This window comes from Syngnathus floridae, chromosome 12 (genome assembly GCF_059516105.1).
Source record: "Syngnathus floridae isolate MCC-2025c chromosome 12, RoL_Sflo_1.0, whole genome shotgun sequence".
Lineage (NCBI taxonomy): Eukaryota > Metazoa > Chordata > Actinopteri > Syngnathiformes > Syngnathidae > Syngnathus > Syngnathus floridae.
Window position 1 is genome coordinate 6,852,637 of NC_142424.1, and position 22,915 is coordinate 6,875,551.

Sequence of the window (22,915 nt, forward strand, 5' to 3'; positions counted from 1 at the left end):
GTGAACAAAAATAAAATGTCTTGCCTCTTTTCATGCAAACAGCTTCGGACAGGCTTTATGTCACACTGCTGCAACACACCTGAGTCACATGCATAATGATCTTGAGCTGTTGAATCAGGTGTGTTGCAGCAGGAAGCCATGCAAAACGTGCAGGACACTGAACCCAAAGAACCAGGAATGAAGACCACTGCTTTAGGATTTCTTTGTAGGTATATTGATTGATTGTCTTGCACATATTGAAGGGGAAAAATCATGGTTTGGAGTCTGGGGTTGAATCTTTTGTGATTGAGTCTTCTTTAAACCACAAATTAGTGTAATGGTATTCAAATGGACAAGTTAATCATGAATATTGCTCAGTATTTTTTTTTGGGGGCCATTTGACCTTTTGACCGGTAAGGAATTTCCCCTTTCTCTGTTTTGACCCCAACAGAACTGCTCCCCAAACATTGGCATTAAAAATGGTACAGTCCAGTTATTTCACATTCACGTCCTAACATACAAGCATAAATGCTAGCTGTTATAATTTTCTTCTACTTCGCACAAACATTGATGTACCTAATATTGTGGCTGGTGGGAGTCAATGCTGTATAGTGTGATAAGATTCTCTGATTATCTCGTAATGTCCAGTTGTCTGTCCATAATGCCGATGATATAGTTTGATTGGTGGATTAAACACTTATCCCTCCCCTTAGTCTACTTTATTGATTTCCCCATATTCCCCCTCCTCCCTCCACCTTTCCTCAAAGGTGAGCTGAACGCCCGGCCTGATAAATGGCGGGCGATTGATTTGTATTTAATTAACAATTTACCTCAGACTGTCGCTCTCTCCTTCTCTGCCTGTTTCTCGACTACCCCTTCCCGTTTCTATAAGGTCCCCGAAGGCGAGGAGGGGTGATGCATTGGTAATTTATGGGCTGATCAATAAGCCCTGGCCTAACTTGCACGCGGCCCGGATGTCAGGGCCGGGGACTGCTGTCGGGGTGCACAAACAAGGCGGGAAGTGAACTACGGGGAATTAAAAGAGTGACAGCTAGGGAATAAAGCAAGCCACACACACTCCATGGAGCAGAGGCGGTTCTACACTAAATTACTCACTGGGCAAGACTATTTTTGAGCGCCCCGGGTGGCTGCCGGTGCCAAAAACTGCCATGGAGTGCTTTCACCTTTTGAATGACTCGCATAATGGACAAACAATATTTCAAATGGTGTCTTTTTCACAAACAGGACACAATTTATAATATTTCCTGCCAGGTTGAACTGCTTGCATTTCACAAAACGGCTGCAAAGAATTTTGCCTTGAAAAACATAAGGTCACCCAAATTTGATTATTTTCCTGCTGTTATCTTGATCATATAAAGGATTTTTTTTTATCGCGCAGGAATGAGCATTGCATCATTCCTACAGCCATGACACTCGTGTTTGCTTGACAATTACTAACCCGGATCAAGGTGACAACAAAGACAATTAAGAGCAGCCACTCCTCCCTTTGAACCCATCCGAGCTCTGATTCCGGACACCCCCAGAAAATGGGCCTCTGAGTGCGCACAATGGGTGTGTGTAGTGACATCGAGGCATTTACAACCCTCCCTATAAAAGTGTTTTATCACATATCTTGTAATGCAACACATTAAGGCTTGCTGTTGTTATTTCCTTACAAGGTCGTTCGTCTGCAGCGCCGCGCTGTTATCCCCCCCTCCTTTTTTTGTTGTCACATACCAACAGATAATATTATTGCTAGAAAAAGTGCAATTTAGCATTTACTCTTCAGAAATGAACTGAACAGTTATTGTCGTTTGCACGGAAACATTGTGGGAGGTGTTTAATATTAAATCAAGTCTCTCAACTGCAGCGAGTACCAAGCTAACTATTTTTATGACAATAATATCATACATTTTCTGTACCTTTATATCAATAACATACAATTTTTAATTATTACAATGTTCCCGGGTGGCACATTTTTTCTCAATTCAAAAATGCTACAAAAAATAACCAAAAATTGCTCAATACATAAAAAAATTGACTGCACTGAGCATTTCATATGAAAAAAATATAGTACAGTTATTTAGTACAATAAATATTTATGATCCATATTTTGTATTGTTTATCCACTTTACTTGGCTTACCCTGGATTTCTTTTGTCGATCATCATACATGCGTGTAATCAAGTGAGTCGTGTTTCGGAATGCTTTACGGCTCATCCTTGGATTACAACTCTTGTGTTAGACCTTCTTTTACCTGTTTTTCACCATTCTAGCATAATCTACATGAAGAAAAATCATTATTATTCCTCTGTTCAATTTTTAAACCCTGGGGCTTTTTCTGGTAATCCTGTCATTCTGGGCTCACATCTGTAACCTCGCTGAGACTCTCCTGCAGCTCCAGTAATAAAAGAAAAGTATAATCTTCTGATGTCAAAATATATAGTCATATATTATATGTCGGAATCTGGATTAAGGTTCAGGACGAGGCAATAGATGTTAGAAGTTGTTGGTGTTGGGGAAGGCATTCAAGTTGTAAAATATTACATTTCCTTCAAAGAACATTTTTTAAAAATAATTTGTCCAAACTGTTATGAATGAATGATACAAAATTAAGTGTAACCATGCTCTTAAAAACAATAATGCACTCTTCAATGACAAGTGAGAAGTCATAGTCAACACATCTTAATTTTTAAACAAGAATGACCACATAAGTCTGAAATAAATACGTCATCCATTTTCTATACTGCTTGTTGTAATGTACGAGAGAGTGAACAACCACGGTTGATTTGTTTTCTAGGTTTGGTCATGTGACTTGACCCCCCCCACTTCAAACTATCTTGATATAAATAAAAAGAGAAGAGACAGTATAGTTTATAAAATGTTAAAATTAAAATGTTTACATGGGTTTCGGGGCTGTAGTGAGGAAAATGGCTAATTTCAGCAAGACAAGTGTCTAAAGTGTGCTATAATACTTGATCCTGATTCCTTGCAGTATTTCGACAAAAGCATGAAACGAACTTAAATCCTTTTTGCCTTTTCCCTCCAAAATGTACGCACTTTAAGGTTGAAGTTACATTTTTGTGTGTAGTGTATGTAAGTAAAAGCAGCTATCAAGCAAATGTGTGTGTGCATGCGCGTGCATGTGTGTGATTTATTTATGGCTGCCAGGATTTGAGCTGATAGAACAGGAAATTGGGTCGCTTTTTCCCCTTCTTTTTCTCCCCCTCTGTCCCTCATCCACTAGCCTATTTTACCGCACCTCTCTCATTTCTTTAATAAAATGTAAATCCGTATGCACACATGCATCCCCCTCCCACCTCGGCCCCGTCCTACCCCCGATGTGAATTTTATGTAAACCCCCCCCCCATAACTCAAGTTGACGACGTAACATATGACTCTGTGTAATTTCATTATGTAAAAGGGTTTTGTGTTTGTTGGAGAGCAGCAGCGACGTGTGTGCATGTGTGTGTGCGTTAAGAAGATAGAAGATGTGATTATCGGTAAAGCCCTAAGTGATGTAAAACACAGTCTGATCTGAACTCATATGATAAAGCTCCAAAATGAACAATAGAAAGCATGGAAATGTATTTTATTCGGCAAAGTACCACTGTCAACATGTTTGTGTCTGTTTATTTGCATCTAATGCCTACCTTTTGACTCACAGTGTCAGAGTACATATTGATTTAGCAACATATTTATTATTGTGTTTGGAGGAGTTTGCAGTGGGTTGGGTTAGAAAAACCAAAGAAAATATTCTAAATGGTCTAAATCTGAAGCAGGACACTGTTACTCTCAACAACTTTGTAAATGAGTAGTCTATATCCCAAGCTGGTTTCCCTCACCTGTGCAATGCATATTTGGCTTTTTTTTTGGGGGGGTGACCTGAGCCTTGAGTACAAAACTAATTAGCCAGGGATTGCCCATCTTGTAGATAGATAAGGCATTCCAGAAAGTGCACAAAAACTGTAGAGGTAGTCCGCAATTTACGAACGTTGGATTTACAAATATAGGTATACGCACTGGTGGAGCTAGAGGGGGGTCGTGGGGGCACTGCCTCCCCCTGAAATACTATGGTTGGACCCCCCAGGTGCCAGCCCAGATAATTGACTTTTGGGTATTTTCTGATTTTCCAGAATTTTTTTTCCCCACATTTGTCACTGTAGGGAAAATGTCATTAAAATGTATTTTTTAATTTAATTTATGTGAAGACAGCGCTTGTATAAACAGTATATACTGCATATAATATAATTGATTATTTTTAAAATGATTTATTTTATTTAAAAAAAATAATTTTAAAACTAAATTTAATGTGTCTCTATTCGATTTACAGTACAAACAGCCTATCGGAACCCATTGTGGTTTTTACTTGAGGACAACTAGGACTATACTGTTGTGAGCATTTCATCAAATAAGATAAGTGTTTCACCCATAAATAAAAAAATTACACAAATAGGTAATTTGTGAAAAAGCTAACCGCGAATAGGCTGAGGGGTTTGATGTACACCGACATACGTGCACCTTTTCTTTTATTAAGCCCGTGCCAATCTATAATGTGGAAATCATGCGCTGCAGTTATTGATCGCGGGAGGCCGAGTTGGCGCTCTCCCGCGTGTGTCCGGGAAATATCCGAGCATATGTATTTGCGTGGAGCTTGTGCGTGCGGTGTAGCAGACACTCCAGTCTATTGGATTGAGATTCATTCGCTATTTAAGGGTCAAGGGTTCGGACCGGTGCATGCCTCGCTGATCAATACCTCCGCGGCACACCCCGGCTGACCCCGGCATTTTATCACCGTAAATCCCTCGAGCTGCCCAGCTACCCACCTTCCTAATCGTCCTTGTTTTGCTTCTTGAGTCATTTAAAAGAAGAGATGGAGTCAAGAGGGGAGCACTTTGTTGGATACTGTATCAGACAAGGCCATGTAAAATGGCCGTTTGATGGCTAATCCATCCAGTTTGGTGTCTTTTCAAGTTTATTGTGTCCTGCGCTCACTTAAGGCTGGATTTGTAGCAGTCAAGCCACACAATTCAGATTTTAATTTTAATTTTTGATCTCTCATCAGTTGAACAGAGTGCAATGACACCTCTTTTACTTGAGTGTATAAACAAGGCTGGTTGCTTTTCGCGTAAATAGTAAGCTGATCATGTGACGAGGCCGAAGATCCACACATACACTTAGCATGCAAAAATCAAAGTGTCACAGTATCCTGCTTGGTTTGCATATGTCCTTCAGTCACCCTCAAATGCTGCTCCTCATTCCAAACAAGATGCAAAGCGTGCACGCCACCATTGCCCCTTCACCTCCCATCACTTCTGTTGCACCCCCATCCTCCATCTTAGGTCCTCCTGTGGCAGCCGTCAAGAGCGGCGCGGACGGCATCCTCCCGTTCTCTCGTCCGTGATATAGTGACGCCGGGTTCACCTGATCGCCAAGGTCAGGGACGAACAATCTATTCAATCCACTCATTCTTATTAGGGACATAAACACATTTGGTTGGCAGACTGCACCTTGAACTTTGAACCTGTACACTTTGAGCAAATTCATCTTTTGTAGTCATTTTTTCCCCTCTGCCGCCAAAAAGTGTCCCTTGCCGCTTGTTGTGCTCCAAGCGTCAAACGCATCCATTAAACGAATGAGATGGATGCTGCCACTCTACATATGCAATATTCTGAAATGCGGTCGAAATAATTGAAATTATACTGATGTATGTGTGCACTATTATTGATTTGGATCTCATAAATCACATTCGGACTGTGTGTTGGGATCGAGTGTTTCAAAGAAATGGCTTTTCTAAAAACATCGAGCTCTCGAAGAACGCAAACAAGATTATGGTCATTTCACTAAATTATCTTGTCAACAAAGGCGTTTTTAGCTTTGGCCTTCTTGTGTTGATTTTGAAATTGTAATATTAAAAGAAATCGCATGAGCTAAAATAAAGAGACATATTCATCATCCAATTTTTTTCTTTGTTATACCTGAATGTTTCTTCAAGCTGTGTATTTTGTGTCTTTATGACACTGTAGATCACTAAATCCTAAATGCTTGTCTTCTGATGCCATTGTACTCCGCACAGATACAAGACGTCCTGTGTCACATGGAGCAAAGCAGCCCCAGAACACAATCTTATTCCACATGTGGTGGGTACAGTTTATAGTGCGCCACTCAAGTTGTGATTATTCTTGATTTTCCTCCCTGATATTTATTTCGTTGGTTGTATTTTCAGATTTAAAAAAGTTCAACAAACTGGAAGACTCTCCACTTTGATTAAATTTGAAGACTTCTCATTCAGTAAGTGAGCCATGTAGTAATATCAAAGCGGAAATATTTAAGACATTTTATATTTTTGGTGTTTTGTATGAAACATTTTGTCTGCTCAATACAGGTTAGTGTTTATGAATACAAATGTTTGTTACAAATGTTTATGAATACAAAAAAATCTTTGAACTGTGGATTTACTATAAATTTAATTCTCAAGGATAATTTGCTCTTTTTTTTTATTTCAATTTTCTCATTAAGCTGTGCAACAGTTTATGATCACAGCCCAAACTGATTTACCCCCAAATCATAAACAGAAATAGAAAATGTGTGGAATTAAAAAACAACACATGGCAAATTTAACATAAGCTAAAAAGAGACACTTTAAATTTGAATTCCACAGGGTCATGCTGCTTCTTGTGTAGAAGATCACCGGACTATGACTCTCCTGCTGTAAACAATAGTTCTGCTTTGTGTCTTTTGTCCCGCAACCCTCCCTCCAAAGCCGCCCCCCGCCCCGACTCCCCAGAAACCAAATTATAAAATCATCGAGAGCATGATGAGATTGCTGCTCGGGTTATTAATCTTCAATAAATACATCTTGACCCAGGGATTAAGTGTGTGCCCTTGCCGCCCCTTGTACACTACCCCCCCTCCACTACTCCACCTCCCTTACCAAACCAACCACACACACCATCCTCACTCATCTCTCCAGAGATGCTTTAACATGAATTATGACAAAAAATGGGGAAAGAAAACAACAATCTGAGGGTAGAAGGGAGAGAACGAGAGGCTGGAACAAATGTTCCAAAGGGGATTGGGCCTTGGCGAGTGATGGCTGTGACCTTGGAAGGGAGGGGTGGGGCGGAGGGGTATTGCTCTCCAGGTTGAAGCTGGATTGCTTCTTGGAAGACAAATAGCAAGGTTGGGGAGCATGGTTTACTTATAGCTCAGGGAGGTTGTCAGATTATGCTATGTTATGTTCGGGTTAGCAGTGGCTCAGTAGTGTCAAACTACATTTGGTGTTTATAAAACTAAATGTAAGAATAATTGTAGTAAAAATGACCTTTGTTTTTATTTTTGTCGATTAATTTCATAGATGAGCTTTTGAGGTTTTATTTAAATGTGTTTATTTTGATTTTAATGTGTGGTCATCCAGAAAAAAAGTCTTTTAGGAATTGCAGTTTAGTTCATTACTTTCTTATAAAATACTTATTGACCTACTCAGACTCCAGAAGCTGATACAAACTAATAAAACAAAGCTTATGCTATCTAAAAAAACTAAAACTAATACTAAAACTACAAAAAACAAAACCATAGTGAAGCACTTTTGAAAACAAATAAAAACAAATCAAAACTACCAAACCCTTCTAAACAAATTAAAACTAACTGAATTAAAAAAAAAAAAAATTCAAAATGAAGTAAAATCTACAATAAAAAATCCCCAAACTATTAAAACTCTGCTATGAACCCCAAAGTACCATAATGTCTTTTTTAAATCACTGTGCAAAAAAACCCATGTTAAATTTCCACTATGTGACAATTTTTTAAAACATTTACAATAGTCAAGTTATAATTGTATAAAAATATTAAGAGCTGCAACTTCATTTGATGACGTCAGAAAGAACGTAACGTAGTATTGTAACGTTTTTCACGTTAACCCAAAAAAACAAAATCAAAACAATTATTATTATCCTCCTTTAAGGATTGTACTCCAATCACAGATCAAATCCTGTCCCGTTCACCTGAATAAATGCACAAACCTTGAACTTTGTAACATCACCAATGACCCATGTGATTGATCACTTCCGGGTTTGTCAGGCTCCAAGAAGGACGGGCTTGTGGAATAATCAATTACCTGTTACAATATCCCCCAGGCAATACCCCCTATATCAACTGACAAAGCAGGAGTAATAACAGACATAAGAAACTGAAAAGAACTGCCTTGTTACAAAGATGAATTACATCTAGACGATCGTGGAAAAAACGTACGAACCGAAATGAAGCAGAGACTTCTTTTCTTCCAAGTCGCAGTCTTTGCGATTTGAAAACTGAATTCTACTACATTGCGATATTGATTTGAATTCAATTAACTGTTCCGCCCTGGTTCAGTCTGTACGTAAACAGCCTCTAACGGCCACATGATTATAAAGTCAAAATAAAACCCAAGACATGCAGTGCTTTTATTTTGAAAGTTGTCCTTTTATTTTATCTGCATAAGTATGGATGCTAGTACAAGCTAAGTACAATCGGAGTATCGGAGATACGTAGCAATTTATTGAGACAAGACAATCCGCTTGTTATAAATTGGCAAAGGCCTCGGCAAGCGTTCCAGTTTCTCAAAATTAATTGTCCACCCCTGCCCTAAATGCCTCCAGCAAAAGTGATCTCCAAAGTGAAAAATGGCCTCCTGAAGCAAGACCAAAACCAATGGAAGATGTTCCCAGTTGGTCGTAACGAGGCGCTTTGCACGAGAGCTCGATTTCTGGTCTTCTTCCTCCAGCATTGGTTGCGCATGCAGGAATTCGGCGTCCGCCATCCATCCCGCTGACAGCTGAGCGATGACCTTCCCTCTGGCTCGTGCTGGTAATTGAAAAGCACGCCAGGCCGGCTGCTTGTGTTGCAACCATCTGTGAGTCTGAGTGCTCTGCCGAGTGTCGGGGGTGGGGTGGGTGGACGGGCGATGCAAGTGCCAGACAGCCTCCCTCGGGGAGCAGTTAACACCTCATAGCCACAAAGTCCCCCCCCCCCCCCAAACCCCCGAGATGGCCCTTTGCACGTCCAAGAGGCCTAATGAGAAAACGGGTGATTATCGCGCTGAGTTTAAGCGGGTGTACCATTATGAATCCTGACAACAGTAACAAGGACGCAGAGTTAAACATTCCAAGAGTGCGGAATAGTGGAGGGAAGATTTATTACCCATTAAAACTACTAATTTATTCACAGAGGATTAATTGAAACCTGATTCACTAATTATTTGTTGGGGTCATTTGTCAAAGGCTTGCTTGGGCTCAAATGAGCAATTTGGTATTTTAAATTTTTTATCAACATTGAATTTTTTTTCCTTAATGTAGTGGCACAATTTTAAAGTCCAACTAACATAAAGTCATTCAGTAGATCGCTGAGTTGAATAGTTGCTATTACTCAAGTACTATTGACATTTGTAATATAATATAGCGTGACTAATTTCGGACTTCACTAAGTAATAAATAAGAAGTGAATGGGAAAGAAATTCGTCAGGCCACATTGTCAAATAAAGGAATTAATTGATGATGCTTTTACATACATTATTGCATATTATAGCAATCCCCGTTTGCTCACGATCTCACAAAAGCAAGGAAATTGTGATTTTATATAGCTTGCTGGAAAAAATATATTTCTATAAATCAATGCACAAAATGTGAAATTCAAGAAATTTGAACTTTTGTTTTTTTAAGATTTTTTTTATTTTGCATTGTAACCTCTTGTGGACTAAAATAATGAACAATTATACTTAAATAACATTATAATGTTACGATTTAAAGAACCAAAGCCCTAATTTTGTGAGAATGAATTAGTAACAGCCAGAAGGTTATTTTACGTGAAAATTGTTGTAATGAAACTCTTCATTTGTGTTTTTTTTAAACATGATGTTGCAATATTAAGAAAAAAAATTGATGAAATATTTTATTTTTTTAAAAAGAAAAATATTTGTGTGAATTAAGTCATGGTGAAGTTAAAAAAGTTAGTTTCTGAGAAGTTGTAATATTAAAACAAAAATTGACAATCATAATATTGGGACATCAAAATGTATTTTAGTTGAATAACCACATCAAAGTCAAAATGTGGTGCTTATGACAAGAATAAAACCTCACATTTATTATAAAGTAGTTGAGCCCATTTGCAAATCAGTATGTAGCTCACACAAACACACTCCCGACTTGCATATGAAGTGCCGTGAGTGTTGCATAAAAAATGACTTAACACCGAGGACGGTGTCGCCTCGCAAGGAGGACACGAGTGATACATGGCTGATCTGTTTCTAATATGAATGTCCCAGAATACATTTCAATCAGGCACCACCGACACATTACCGCATATTGCATTCCCGTCTCGGGGGCGGAATGAAGAGATAATTATGCAGACGGAGATGTAATGGCCAGGCCCAGCAGGAGCCGTGATAGATTTGATTAAGGTTGTCAGTGACAACGCGCTAATGACCATGTTGATTAGTTGCACTGCGTGAATACCGCCAATATTAATCTTGGGCGTAAACAATAAACTGAAGTTGTGTTGTCCGCTGTTTTGTCAACAAATTGTGTGGATACTGAAACTTGCTTCTGTGTGTAAACTTGTAGAATAATCATTTAAAAATTACGTACCTTGCTGTCAATCCCATTCCCAAATTTATTAGTGGGCGTAAATGGGTGTATATGAGGCATTAACTGCGTGACTTTAGGAAGTTGAGTGGAGTTGACAAGCATTAGTTTACAGAGGGCCCCTACCACATCAAATATGGCGGACACGCTCACGACAAGAAAAGTACTTAAAAGTTGAGTTTTACCATGGAGGTTTTTGATTAAACAGTAGCTACTCTTAAATAAAAAAATACTTTCAATGTTATAGTCCATTATACTCCATAGTACCGTACTTTATTGTACCGTATTTTCCGGACTATAAGGCGCACCTAAAAACCTAAAATTTTCTCAAAAGCCGACAGTGAGCCTTATAGTCCGGTGCGCCTTATATATGGACCAAATTCCTAAATTTAAACTGGCCCGAATCATCGTGTCATGAAATCAATCATAAGTGGCCCGCTGAAGACTATGCATCATGAATCAAAAAGACTATGGATCAATATTTTGTGATTATAAAGTAATTTGTTGCGTCTGAAGTTGAAATAAAAAAGATAAATTGGAGAATGATTTGATTTGGATTAAAAATCTGACATGATGCATTAATGGTGCGCCTTATAGTCCGGTGCGCCTTATATAAGGGCAAAGTTTTAAAATGGGCCATTCATTGAAGGTGCGCCTTATAGTCCGGTGCGCATTATAATCCGGAAAATACGGTATTAATTCTTAATTAAATGTAACATCATGTTTAATTCAAATTAAGGCAGTTTTGAGTGAACTAAACTGTTGTGCTAACCTCGCTAGCTTAGCTTTACAGTTCACAGAGCTAGCCTACCTGAATCTGACAAATGAACATAAACATCGTCACACTGCAGCCATCCCAAACCGGTAGCCAGAGTTGTCGGGGCTGAACAACGACACAAAGAGACAAATAATTACTTTTCTTTCAAAAATGGATTTCCAAATGTAAATTTGTCAAGTCACAGAGTTCAAGTATAGGTCAAATTGAGTCTTTCTTACCCTTAAAAGTTTGTTAGACATCTGAAGTTGAACCAGAACTTAACTCAGAATTTTCAAAAAAAATGAATGACTTTAATAACCGCCTATTGATGAGATACCACAGCCCAAAATGAAAAACAGCATTTAACACACACACTTAGATGTGCACGCATCCGCCTCGTCCACTGCTCCATTAGGTCTGAATTGTAGCTGTGATGTGTGAGACCCGAGGGAGGTGTTATTGTCACAACTGATTTACTCGCCACCATCTGACATGGGTCGCAGGGCCTTGGATATGATGTGTGTGTGTGTGTGTGTGTGCGAGTGAAAGAGAGACAACGGGCTTAGAGTCCTTCACAGAAAGCACCATTAAAGGTTGTTAAATGCTTAACTGCAGCCTCATATAATGAGGATCGGTCACCGAGAGAAAATGAATTTGTGCTACATAATCATTCAATTTATAGTCACATGATTCTTAATTATACCGCAAGTATGCACATTCTAAATTCTCTAGTGCTAGGAGTGCCATAAAATGAATCTCACAATACTCTTTGAAATGAAAGTTGACAAAAAAAAAAACAGAAAAGGAAAAGTTATCAAGCTCTAGTTATCACCATCCTACAAACAGAACTTTGGTTAAAAAAATAATTAGATATCATGATATTTATTTTCAAAAGGGCCCACACATCTTAGGAAGAACTCCCTACAGTGATAACTGAACACAGATCCCCACTATGAGGCAGATGTATGAACCACTACTACACCGTGCTGTTTAAAAATGATCCAAAATTAATCAATATGAAAAAAAAGCTTATTTATGAAGAATAAAATTGAAAATGAAACGTCGCAGAAAAGTCAACCAATCAAAATAAAGTGAAATATTACAAGAAAAATTGTTTTCACGAAAAATTAGTCAGTAAAAATGCCAGTAAAAGGCAAAATAGCTGCAGATGGATAAAAACGACTGAATTTCGCCGCTTACTTCTTATTCCACAAACACAATATTAATCTAAATAGCGTGTTTACACTAGTGGGGGCACACAAAACATATTATAAAGACGATTTTACACTTGACTTCCACGATAAATCAATTTCGTATGAATTAATTGTATGTGACACTGGAAATCATTTTCCAATTTCAATGTTAATTTAATACTTTGACATTCTCGTGAATTTACTTGCATTCTAAACTCCCCTCGAGTTGTACATTTACACTGCACAAACACCTGTCGCGACTTCCTGCCATTGTATTGTTAGTCATCCGACAAATTACCTGCCTGACTTATTCTAATTCTTTACTTTTGCAAAAAGTGTCAGGATTTGCAGCGCAATCTGTAAAAGTGGATTGGGATAATCCCTGTTATTTGAGCGCGGGTTCACTTCTTGGTCACCAAAATCTCACGCCTGCTGAGATGTAGAAAAAAAAAACTAGGTCAACTAGATTCCAAAATTTCCTGCTGGTAATAAAATTCTCATTTTGATGATTCCGTGACAAGTCAACATCTAGTTGAATGATTTTTTTGACAACCGTTCCCAAACTTGTTCGGGGTCGGGTTTCGCGACCACTGCCTCAGTCACAACATGTTCACCTGCTGCTTGACGGGAGAGATTCGAACCAATATCCTGCCTGTCCTACCTTTTCTTTTCCCGGCAACCTGAGAGGGTAAACAGGCGGCCATTTGTGGCTGAGGAACGACAGCTGGCCACCCAGAACTCAAATGTTTATTCATCCATTTCAAAATGTTCCCAGGTAGAACTAATGGTGTCAATTTTTGTGGTCATAGAGTTTATTGATTTTTTTTTTTTTTATTAAACTCAAAATGATCTTGCCACATTTTTTCATCAACCATAAATATAAAAACCATAAAGGAAAATATATTGATCCTATTGGAGGTAAACAATTCAAGGACATTAATAAATTCCAAAATTACACAAATAAAACAAATTTAAATACGCATTCAAACTCTTCCTTCAACAGTTCCCATTTAATTAAAAAACAAAACAAAAACAGGAATAAATTAAATATACCCTAAACACATCCGGTCTACATTTCAGTACAAAAATTAAATCTCAAGTACACCAAACAGGCAAATCAAGTCTTATGAGCATTCTGCAGAGTTTGCTGGTGAGCTAATCATTTGAATCAGGTATGTTGCTGCAAGAAAACATCTAAAATATGCAAGTTGGTGGTCCTCGAGTTGCCCATCCATGCAGTAAAATCTTCCTTCCCTCTGCAGTTGAGTAAATAAACATCCCATAAAATCTGCCAACCTAATGACTGCAGTAACGTATGATATCTGCCCCTAAAAATGTAGCGCAGTTCAACATCATTTAAAAACTTCAGGAGGTTATCCGATCTCCATATTTCAAAGGCCTCATTATCAATTAAACAGGTCAGGTTACTGTGGAAACGCTCCGCTAATTATTTATGGAAATGAGGGGCAACTGTGACACATAGCGTGTGTATGTGTACTGTATATACAGTAGACTATATAAAACAGCTGAGGAAATTGATATAACACACACACACACACACGCACCCCCAACCTACCTTTCAGTTTTAATCCACTTAATTGAACCTGACTTTGAATGCCTAAACAAATGGGAGGAATTCACAGGGGGTATTTGATCCCTCCCAGGCTAATGGATTGCAGATTCCTTTCCCATAAGGGCATCTGAGCGCAAACAAGTCCTAGTAATCCCCCAATTGATGAGCGCACTCACTATCTGCATCAGGGGCCCGTTAAAGGGCCCGTTAAAAGCATCCGATGCAGAGTTGATTATTAGGCAGCTACTCAATTGGCAAAATTGAAGCTAGTTCGGAAGAGTCAATCTCATTGTGTTAATATCGGTATCAGTCAAAATAAAAAAAATAAGCGAGGCAATTCAAGTAAAGTACTGCCCTGTTTTGCATAAAAAGAAATGCATCTCGCTAGATGTAAAGAAAGCCAAACAAGTGACAAATTTATTAATTTATTAAAGTCCTGCATCAGGAATCGTCATCATCATAATGAACGTGGTCATCACCATAAAGGAATAAATTAGACATAAAACATTTCTCCACATTAACAAACATATACATCACAGCCTCCGAGTTGCTACAGCAAGCACCTCTTCGGGTTTTTATTGTTTTCGATCAGAACGAGACACACAAATGCATAGATGTGACTGGACCCGCCCCACTTGGAACGTCGTATGTCTGAAGAATGTACAAAGTCCTCCCTCGCTGGATTTTCCTTTTATGGTCCTCGTATAAAAATAAAGTCTCCACAATGATAAACCATTATGTATATATTTATATTCGTATATATAGACATTTGGCAACAACCAGACACTAAAAGACTTCTGCACCTGACCACACTGTCAACGACAAAAAAAGCAGTAGGAGGAGCCAAGTGACCCTAAATTCTCAATGTTCATATTGAGACGCCAATGAACACTACCTACAATATTAGGCCAAGTGCTTTTTACGAAGGAGTTTGTCCTCCATCCAATCAGAACTGATGAGGAGAAACAGGTTCCACCAGTCTGCCATAGAATCACGGTCTTATTTAGTCCAATCCAAACAGAAGACAAAAACCATAAATATAAGTCCAGTTTCTTAGAATCAAATGATCAGAACTGTCCGTGGTCCACTTCGTCCAACCAGGAGGCGGGACTCGCTGGGAAGTCCGGGTATCCGCCGCTGCTTCCGGTGGAGAGGTCCGAGCTCGGGCCGTTGGCGGCGCTGATGGAGACCCTCACAGCGGGGTTCATCCCCCCACCTTGGGTCATGATAGAAAGGCCCGACTCGGGGTAGACCAGCCCGGTGATGAGTGGCTGATGCCGAGGTAGCGTCGGGTGAGAGCCTGGCGATTGGGCTAGGCTGTAGGGGCTGTTGGAGCGCATATCGTGGAATTGCTCTTGCGAAGGCAAGGCGGCGTGCTCCAATGGGAAAGAGGCGTGGTTGTTGCCCCCTTGGCGGGCCCCCATGGCTGGGGAGTTGCTGCTGTAGATGCCGTTGCTGTGGCCCAGCTCAGACATGGGGGGTTCATCTGTTTCAGAAAAGACAGATCAAATTTGGTTCTCGCATCGTCGTCTTTTCTGGAGCGTGCAAATGTATCGTACCTGTAAAGGACACCTCGGCATCGCTGTCCATGCCCTCCTCCTGGATGCTGTCTTTGTCTGACTTGGAGCTTCCACGTGACCTCTTCATGTTACGGAAGTATTGACCCCACCTCTGGCGCCCAGCATCCTTTTTTAGCCTCTTTTCCTTGGCTCGCCGGTTTTGAAACCAAACCTGGGACGGAAAAAATATGTGCGTTTATTGCGATTCATTTCATGCGATTAGCTTCCAATACATGCGCCCTGAAAATGCTTCTTCCTTTAAAATAGTCTGCTCGGGTAGCCATTTTAGAGTGCCTTGTTGTTTGCCTTGACTCTATTCATGCCATGGCGAGAAAGCACAAGAGCGAGGAAAAAAATAATCGTCACCATTTAATCCCACACACAAACGTGAAACTCAAAAAGGCCTTTTACATCCGCCGTAATGAGATTCCGCCCTGGGTGAACCTTCCTCTCTTCCTTTCCTTTCACGGAATAATGAGGAGCATTTTAGTGGTTTCCGTCCCCCACTTTTGTCCTTGCAAATAAAACAATATATACGGCCGCCGGCATGGGGGGCTCCCCGGCCCGGGCGACGGTACGAGAATGGGGCCGGCTCTCGCCATTGTTAACGAGCTCGCACTTAAACCACGCTGACTTTGATGTGGACTTCATTTTGCTCCATCTCGCCGTAAATTCACTCCAGCGTTCGGGTGTACCGAGTGCTAAGGTGCCAGCTCGGCCGCCCATTGTCCCGCCGTAATGAACTCGGGACACTAATGGATCAGCTTCCTAATGGATCATAATAAACCTTACCTGCACAACCCGCATGTCCAGGCCTGTCTCAGAGGAGAGCTGCTCGCGGACGTGGCGGGCCGGCTTTGGAGAATTATTGTAGGCGTTCTTCAGGGTCTCCAGTTGTTTGGCCGTGATGGTCGTTCGGGGCCTTTTTGCGGTCGAGTCAGCTTCTGAAGGGCAGAGTAGCACAAAAGGCTCAATGGAATAAAGAGCATCTTTAACTGTTGCCTTACGATTTTTGATTTTTTTACACTGGACAGTTTTTGTAGAGTTCACTGCATGGTAGAACGCAAAACTCAGCAAGAATGTCCATATTTGGCACCATTTGTAGTAGCCTGGTGCCTTTTTTTGGTACCAGCTTTAATTATAATGAAGTAAAGAGCATTCCTGTCCCTAAAGATTTTCCCAAATGCAACCAATTAGCTATAAGTGATCCAAAAACAAGTTGGACCAAAACGACGAGGCTAAAACAAGTTTAACAGCTAAAATGACCCATTAAGTAAAACCTGGCATCTTACTAATTACATCACATCTGTTGGCAAAACATCCTCCAAATGGATGCCCTCTCTTTCCCTAAGTCATGGCACCCTTTTATCCGTAAAATAAACGTGTGTGTTTTTGGGGGGCGAAAACTAACCCAAGCAGATGGGGAAATATAAAAAGGGATTTGAAATATAGTGCACCACGAATTAATGCGGGTCTTTTGGGCCTCTTATGGCTGAGTGCATCGTGTAGCTTAATTGTATTAAAAGGAGTACACAACAATATGATACGCACACGCACACACACACACCTCTCTGTTTGGCGGTCTCATAGTCGGCCTTGCACACCAACCGACTGTCCTCCATCAGGTAGTACTCGTCGCCCGTGGCCAGCTGCCGCTTACACACGATGCAGGCGAAGCAATGCAGGTGGTACACAAAGTCTTGGGCCCGCCTCACCACCTGCGTAGGCGGGATGCCCTGCTGACACGCCGCGCATTTGGTGCCAAATCTCCTGTTGGGATACGAGTGTGGACAAGGTGGATCGTCACTTCACGTTTTGTAGACAAAGTGTTAAACTATAGTTGTAAATGAATCAGAGCTAGCATGGCAGCTGTACCAAAAATGATATTTTATGGATGTTTTTTAAATAAATCGAGTCGTATTTGTTTTTAGAAACAGGCACTATATAGCTCACCCACAAAATCAGGTTATGCCATATTCACTTCATCAAACGATTTAATAGCAAGAACAAAAACAAGTCTGACTTGCATGCACTACCTTTTGTAAAATTATTATATTATATAATTATAATGAGGGAAAATTGCACCATCAATATATACTGAGCACAATCAGATAGGTCAATAGTCATCAAATTGTCTTTCTTCACTCTACTTTCACGTTGTAAGCACAAAAACAAACATTCAAGGTCAAACTGAGAAAATTAACAATCTACAGCAAAATAATCATTATTACTCTTGATAGAAAATTGAACTAAATGAGCACTTTTACATTTTTTTTTTACATTCAGTCTTAGGTCATTATAGTTAAAAGTGAAGAGTAAAATAGAATAAATGAAATCATTTTAGTAAATATAATCCCCCGAAAATTCGCATTTACAAGCAGATAAACTACATTTCTAATTATGGAAAACATGCATTTTTTTGTAAAGCCAATTAAATTCTCATGATGGTTGTGATCATAAAACTTGCCCGTCATTTGAACATGATTTATTTTCCAGCAGTTATTTTCGACCAAAACCAGCCTGACAAGAAACTCATCTTTCTTCCAGCAACAGTGTGATGCATCCAAAGTCATTGTCATAAAACAGTCATGGTGATGAAAATCTGCTATCACACCATCAAAAAAAAAAACATTGAATGAACACAAAATTTGACCACACCAAATTGGGCAAAACTTTCCTGCATTTCACAACAAAAAAATACGAGATAGGTTGTCCTTCACTGAACCCCAACTTTATTTTTACATATTTTCCAGCATTTGTTCATAACAAAGCCAACTATTTTTGTTGCCAAAAACCTTTAAAATCTCATGGAGTTCCTGAGACTTTCATTTTAACTTTGTGTGTATGTTAGTGTGTGTGTGCGTGCTCTCACTTGAAGAAGTCATCCTTGCAGTAGACACTGTCCCCCCGGCTGAAACACTTGTCAGCCAGGGGAGTGTGGCAGTCGGCGCATTTGAGACACTTGCTGTGCCAGTGGCGCTCCAACACTTTAAGGATGAAGCGGTCCACGATGTGTTGGTTGCAGCCTGCACACACTGGGATGTCTGGGCGTGTAAAAAAAAAAGGATGCAAAAATTAATTGCACTCATGTCAGATCAATAAAGCCAATATGCAAGAATTTTTTGGGGGAGAAAATTCAAATTATAGAAATACAAGAATACAAAATGTTAAATGGACTTGGTAAATTGCATGCATGTCATTTTTTTTTTATACAAATGACAAGTTATTTGCAGTATAAGCATATTACAGTGCAAGATGTTTTTAAGCCCTTATAAACATATAATAAATAAATAAAATAGTGATAAAAGCCTATAAATCCGGTATGTTGCCATCAAATGTGCTTGAAGGTAATGTAATAACGTCCGATATTTTTTAGATAATCAAGAGAGAACAGCAGACAGGTCATGGAGGCGTCACACAATCGGCTTATTATTTATTGAAACAAATGCTGCAATGAATCTGATCATGGCCATTGTGGATGGTGACCGAGGCCATGCAACATGCATGAAGCCCTTTCTGTAGTTTGGGAGTGCATACGGGGTGACGTCATCTGACAGGTGCTCGATCAGCTACTCAAGCATGCAGTAAGACCGTCCAACAAGTCATTTGCTCGCCTTTGGAGCTCCATTTTGAATATTAAAACAACAAAAGAGGCACTTTACCCGAACCCCCTTTTAGTAGAAATAATTCAGTGTGGAAAAAGTTGGGCAAAGTTTATTAAATGTAAAGTAAAATAAGAATAAAAATCAAAACGTCAAATCTGTTTTGTAGTTTTGGTAAGCATAAGTAATCTTAAAAATATTATTTTCAAATGAAAACAAAACCAAATATTGACATCTAAGAGCGCAGAAGAAAAAGTGGTAAAGAAACAAATGCAGAATATATGTTAGGCTACTTTTAAATATATCTAAAGTACAGAGGTACCTACACGTACGAACCGGAGCCTCGCAATTTTTTTTGCATCTACTTATCCTTTACGATATGAAACACGAAATCATAAAGGAGCATGGATCATCGAGCTCACCACGGATTTTGTCCGAGGTTGTGCCAAAGCAGGTATCCGCTGCTGCAGGAGCGCGCACGCATTGAATGAAAGACCAAAGCCGTTGCCGTGCGGCAGACAGCTTGTTTTCAATAAAAAAAAAAAGGAAGAACACACTTTTGTGTTTGTCAATTTTCATCTTTAGAAGCTAGATTATTTTCTTTTATTTTCTTTTTTTTAAAATTCTCACTCGCTTTCTTCCCGAGGTGCTTTCAACGACTCGGAAAACTCAACCTTCAGTTATCGTATCATATTGTCTTTAAGCAAGACATTGAACTTTATTTTGCTCCCAGTTGGGCTTGGAAGCGCCGTTCATGGCATGCAGCATCACTTTACTTTTTCTGTGTCATCTTGGGGGTATTTTCTCTAAGTGTAGCAAATTTGAATAGGTGTCCCCCTCTACAAACAAAGTTACTCATTCTAACAATAGCCCTATTAGTAGAATAAGTCAACCCGTGAGAATAAGCACTAAAGTAATTTATATTAACTATATTTAATAATTAGCAGGCAATATTTCATTGCTAAAACCGCAGGCAAGAAGCAATTATTATGCGCAAGTATCTTTCACAAATTGTAAAAAAAAAAATTCACCAGACAGTATTTTTAAATATGAGTCTGACTACGTTTTGACACACTCGAATCATCGGATTTGCCATTGGTTGCTTTGGAGTCCTACGAGACTCGTGTTTATTTAGGGCCGATGCGTGCTGTTCAATAGCAATGTTGATCGGGCCAGCACCCCAATGAATTTTATTGACGCTGATCTTTGGCACAAAATGGCGCCTGGGGAAATCATGCGGAGTGCAAGCATGCTGAGGAATCGAAAATCAATTGCGCCATTTGTCCACATTTGAGCAAGTGTATATGTGAAGGAGGGTAAACATGTCTCTTTTCTTATTTTGCAACTTCTTTAATCGCTTGTAGATTGTTCACTTTATTTTTATGCAATTTAGGATCTGTCTAAGATCAAATAAAGCCACGGAGGAACTTCTTATGAAACCATCGCAAATATAAACTATAAATGCTAATAAATAAAAGATATATAATTTTTTTATTACAATATATCGTTTTCGTTAATTTTGTATGTACCCTTTATAAAAATGTAAGGCTACTGGTAACTAGAAAATAATTTATCTTATTTTGAATATACTCAAAATGTTTAAAAATGTTTTCACATCTGTTTCAAAAGAAAAATACCCTTAAAAGAAACATGAAAATGAATTAATTAATGAGTGGGATACCTAAAAACGGATGAATAAAGTTGAGCTTTATTACATTATCAGATTTTATGCGTGACTAATACCGCTGGTTAGTTGTGTGACTTAAGTGTAACAAAAATACCATCAAAAACGTTTCAATTAATCGTTTCCATTTTCGATGAATTTCATTAAGTTTTTTTTTTAAATTAACATTTGTTTATATTCTGTGCGTGCGTTAGCTTGCGCGTGAGCGCGGGTCTGTTACTAATTTTGAGCTTCAAACAACTCGTAATTTTTTAAGTATTCAATGAGGTATTTGGGAGTTGTGTGTTAAAATTTACTCTAAATTAATGCAAATATTTTCAATTCAATCCACCTGACCAGGAAACGTGCTAACATGCTTAAACATTATTTTAATATCTGTATTTTTGTTTTAGATTATTTTCTTACAGATCACGGTCATATTTGAGCTTACATGTTTGTTCAGATCATTTAGGCCTTAATACGGTTTTTTTTCCCAACATTTTGTATGGTATTGTATTGAATAATTTGTTGTTGGATTGTATATGCATGATGAGTTCAAGGTGGCATTACTGAAATATTTAATTTTTAATTTTTGTGTGTTTTGCCGTTTTAACTTATTGTTATTTGGGAATGCATGTGCATTTTCCCCGATTCATTTCTCTTTTGACCCCTTCAGGTGTCCCACCTGTCGGTCACGGTATTGGGAACGTGACACCTGTTGCAGTACCTTGCCTAGCACCTTTTTTGGGTCGTTCCGGTGCAAGCGTTGTGTGTATGTGTATGTGCGTGTGTGTGGCAGGGGTGGGAGTGTGGCAGGGGTCCATGCACCATATCCGTTATCGTGACGACAACATGGCGGCAGCGGCGGTGTGGAATGACAGAACGCGCACAACATCTGTTCCGGCCATTTGTGCAACAATGGCAGCTCATTACGCATTCATAACGTCTCCCGCACGCATGCTGCGCACCCAAACGTGACAAAAGTGCGCATGTGTAGCCTAGAATACCAAAAACACATCTGAAGGTAATTTTTGTTTAAAAGAAAAATCTTTTGGCCCTCCTCATGACGGAACCTTAGACAAAAAAAGCCCGCATGTGGTCTGATCGAACAGCCTCGTACTTGTCTACCACCTGTGTATAACTTATTCAACAATATTTGTCCCAGAAATAACATAATGTTCATAATTAAACGAACAAATCCGTCATCCGACACTTTACTGCTTTGGCTCTGCTCACACACTTTTAAAAAGTCGAGTTACATTTGGTGAAATATTCCTCGATTTTAAATTGTACTCTCATATGTTTTTAAGAAGCAGCTTCCATCAGTTTTTTAACAACAAGAAATCAAATTAAAATATTTTATCATCGTTGAAAAATCACCAAATATTAATAGTTCGTTATGAAAGTCCTACCTTGGCCTGCGCTGTAGCGGGAGAAATTGGCGTTATTCTGACAACTTGAGCCTGGATGTTCGAGCAACATTTTGTATTTCTGTTGCTGTATCCTCCTCCCACTCCAAAAAAAAAAAAAAAAAATGGATGCACTTGGTTTGTTTAACAACAACAAAAAAGAGCAAAAAACAAAAGAAAACAAAACAAAAAAGTGGTCGTCTCTCCCGAGTGTTGTCACCCAGAAGAGGGAGAAGTCAGCAAATGTGCATGTGTTGCTTCCGTGTGGCCGTAGATGATGCTCAGGAGGAAGGAGGAGGGTGGAGTGCAAGAGGAGGAGGAGGAGGAGGAGGAGGGGGGCGTTACTCGTCCGCGGTCAGCTGATCCCGACTAACCTACACCAGAGTAGGAGGTAACTGTCCATGGTCCTGAACGCTACCCGCACACATATTTGGAGGACATTGCATTGTATAAACAGATTTATGCCCTCCCCTCCTTCCTCTTCTTTTATAGATGCTGTGATGCACGTGTCTGTCTTTTCAGGCCACACAATAGGCCAATTGGACTATGTTGATTGTGCTTTTGT

General features: G+C 39.4%; 1 protein-coding gene and 1 long non-coding RNA gene across 2 annotated transcripts; one reads left to right on the forward strand and one right to left on the reverse strand.

Annotated features, from left to right (window-relative positions):
* The first annotated feature begins 109 nt into the window (after positions 1-109).
* Positions 110-22,682, forward strand: LOC148389873 (uncharacterized). Its single transcript, XR_015861595.1, has 4 exons — positions 110-205; positions 6,055-6,118; positions 6,205-6,269; positions 22,625-22,682. It is a non-coding gene; the product is annotated as an uncharacterized LOC148389873 (long non-coding RNA).
* lhx3 (LIM homeobox 3) lies at positions 14,527-22,788 on the reverse strand. The gene is made up of 6 exons (XM_088391478.1): positions 22,354-22,788; positions 18,549-18,720; positions 17,244-17,446; positions 16,469-16,620; positions 15,677-15,848; positions 14,527-15,603 (listed from the first exon to the last, which is right to left on the reverse strand). The coding sequence occupies exons 1-6, from the start codon at positions 22,421-22,423 to the stop codon at positions 15,185-15,187; spliced, it is 1,188 nt and encodes a 395-aa protein (XP_088247604.1). The 5' UTR covers positions 22,424-22,788; the 3' UTR covers positions 14,527-15,184.
* Positions 22,789-22,915: the final 127 nt, after the last annotated feature.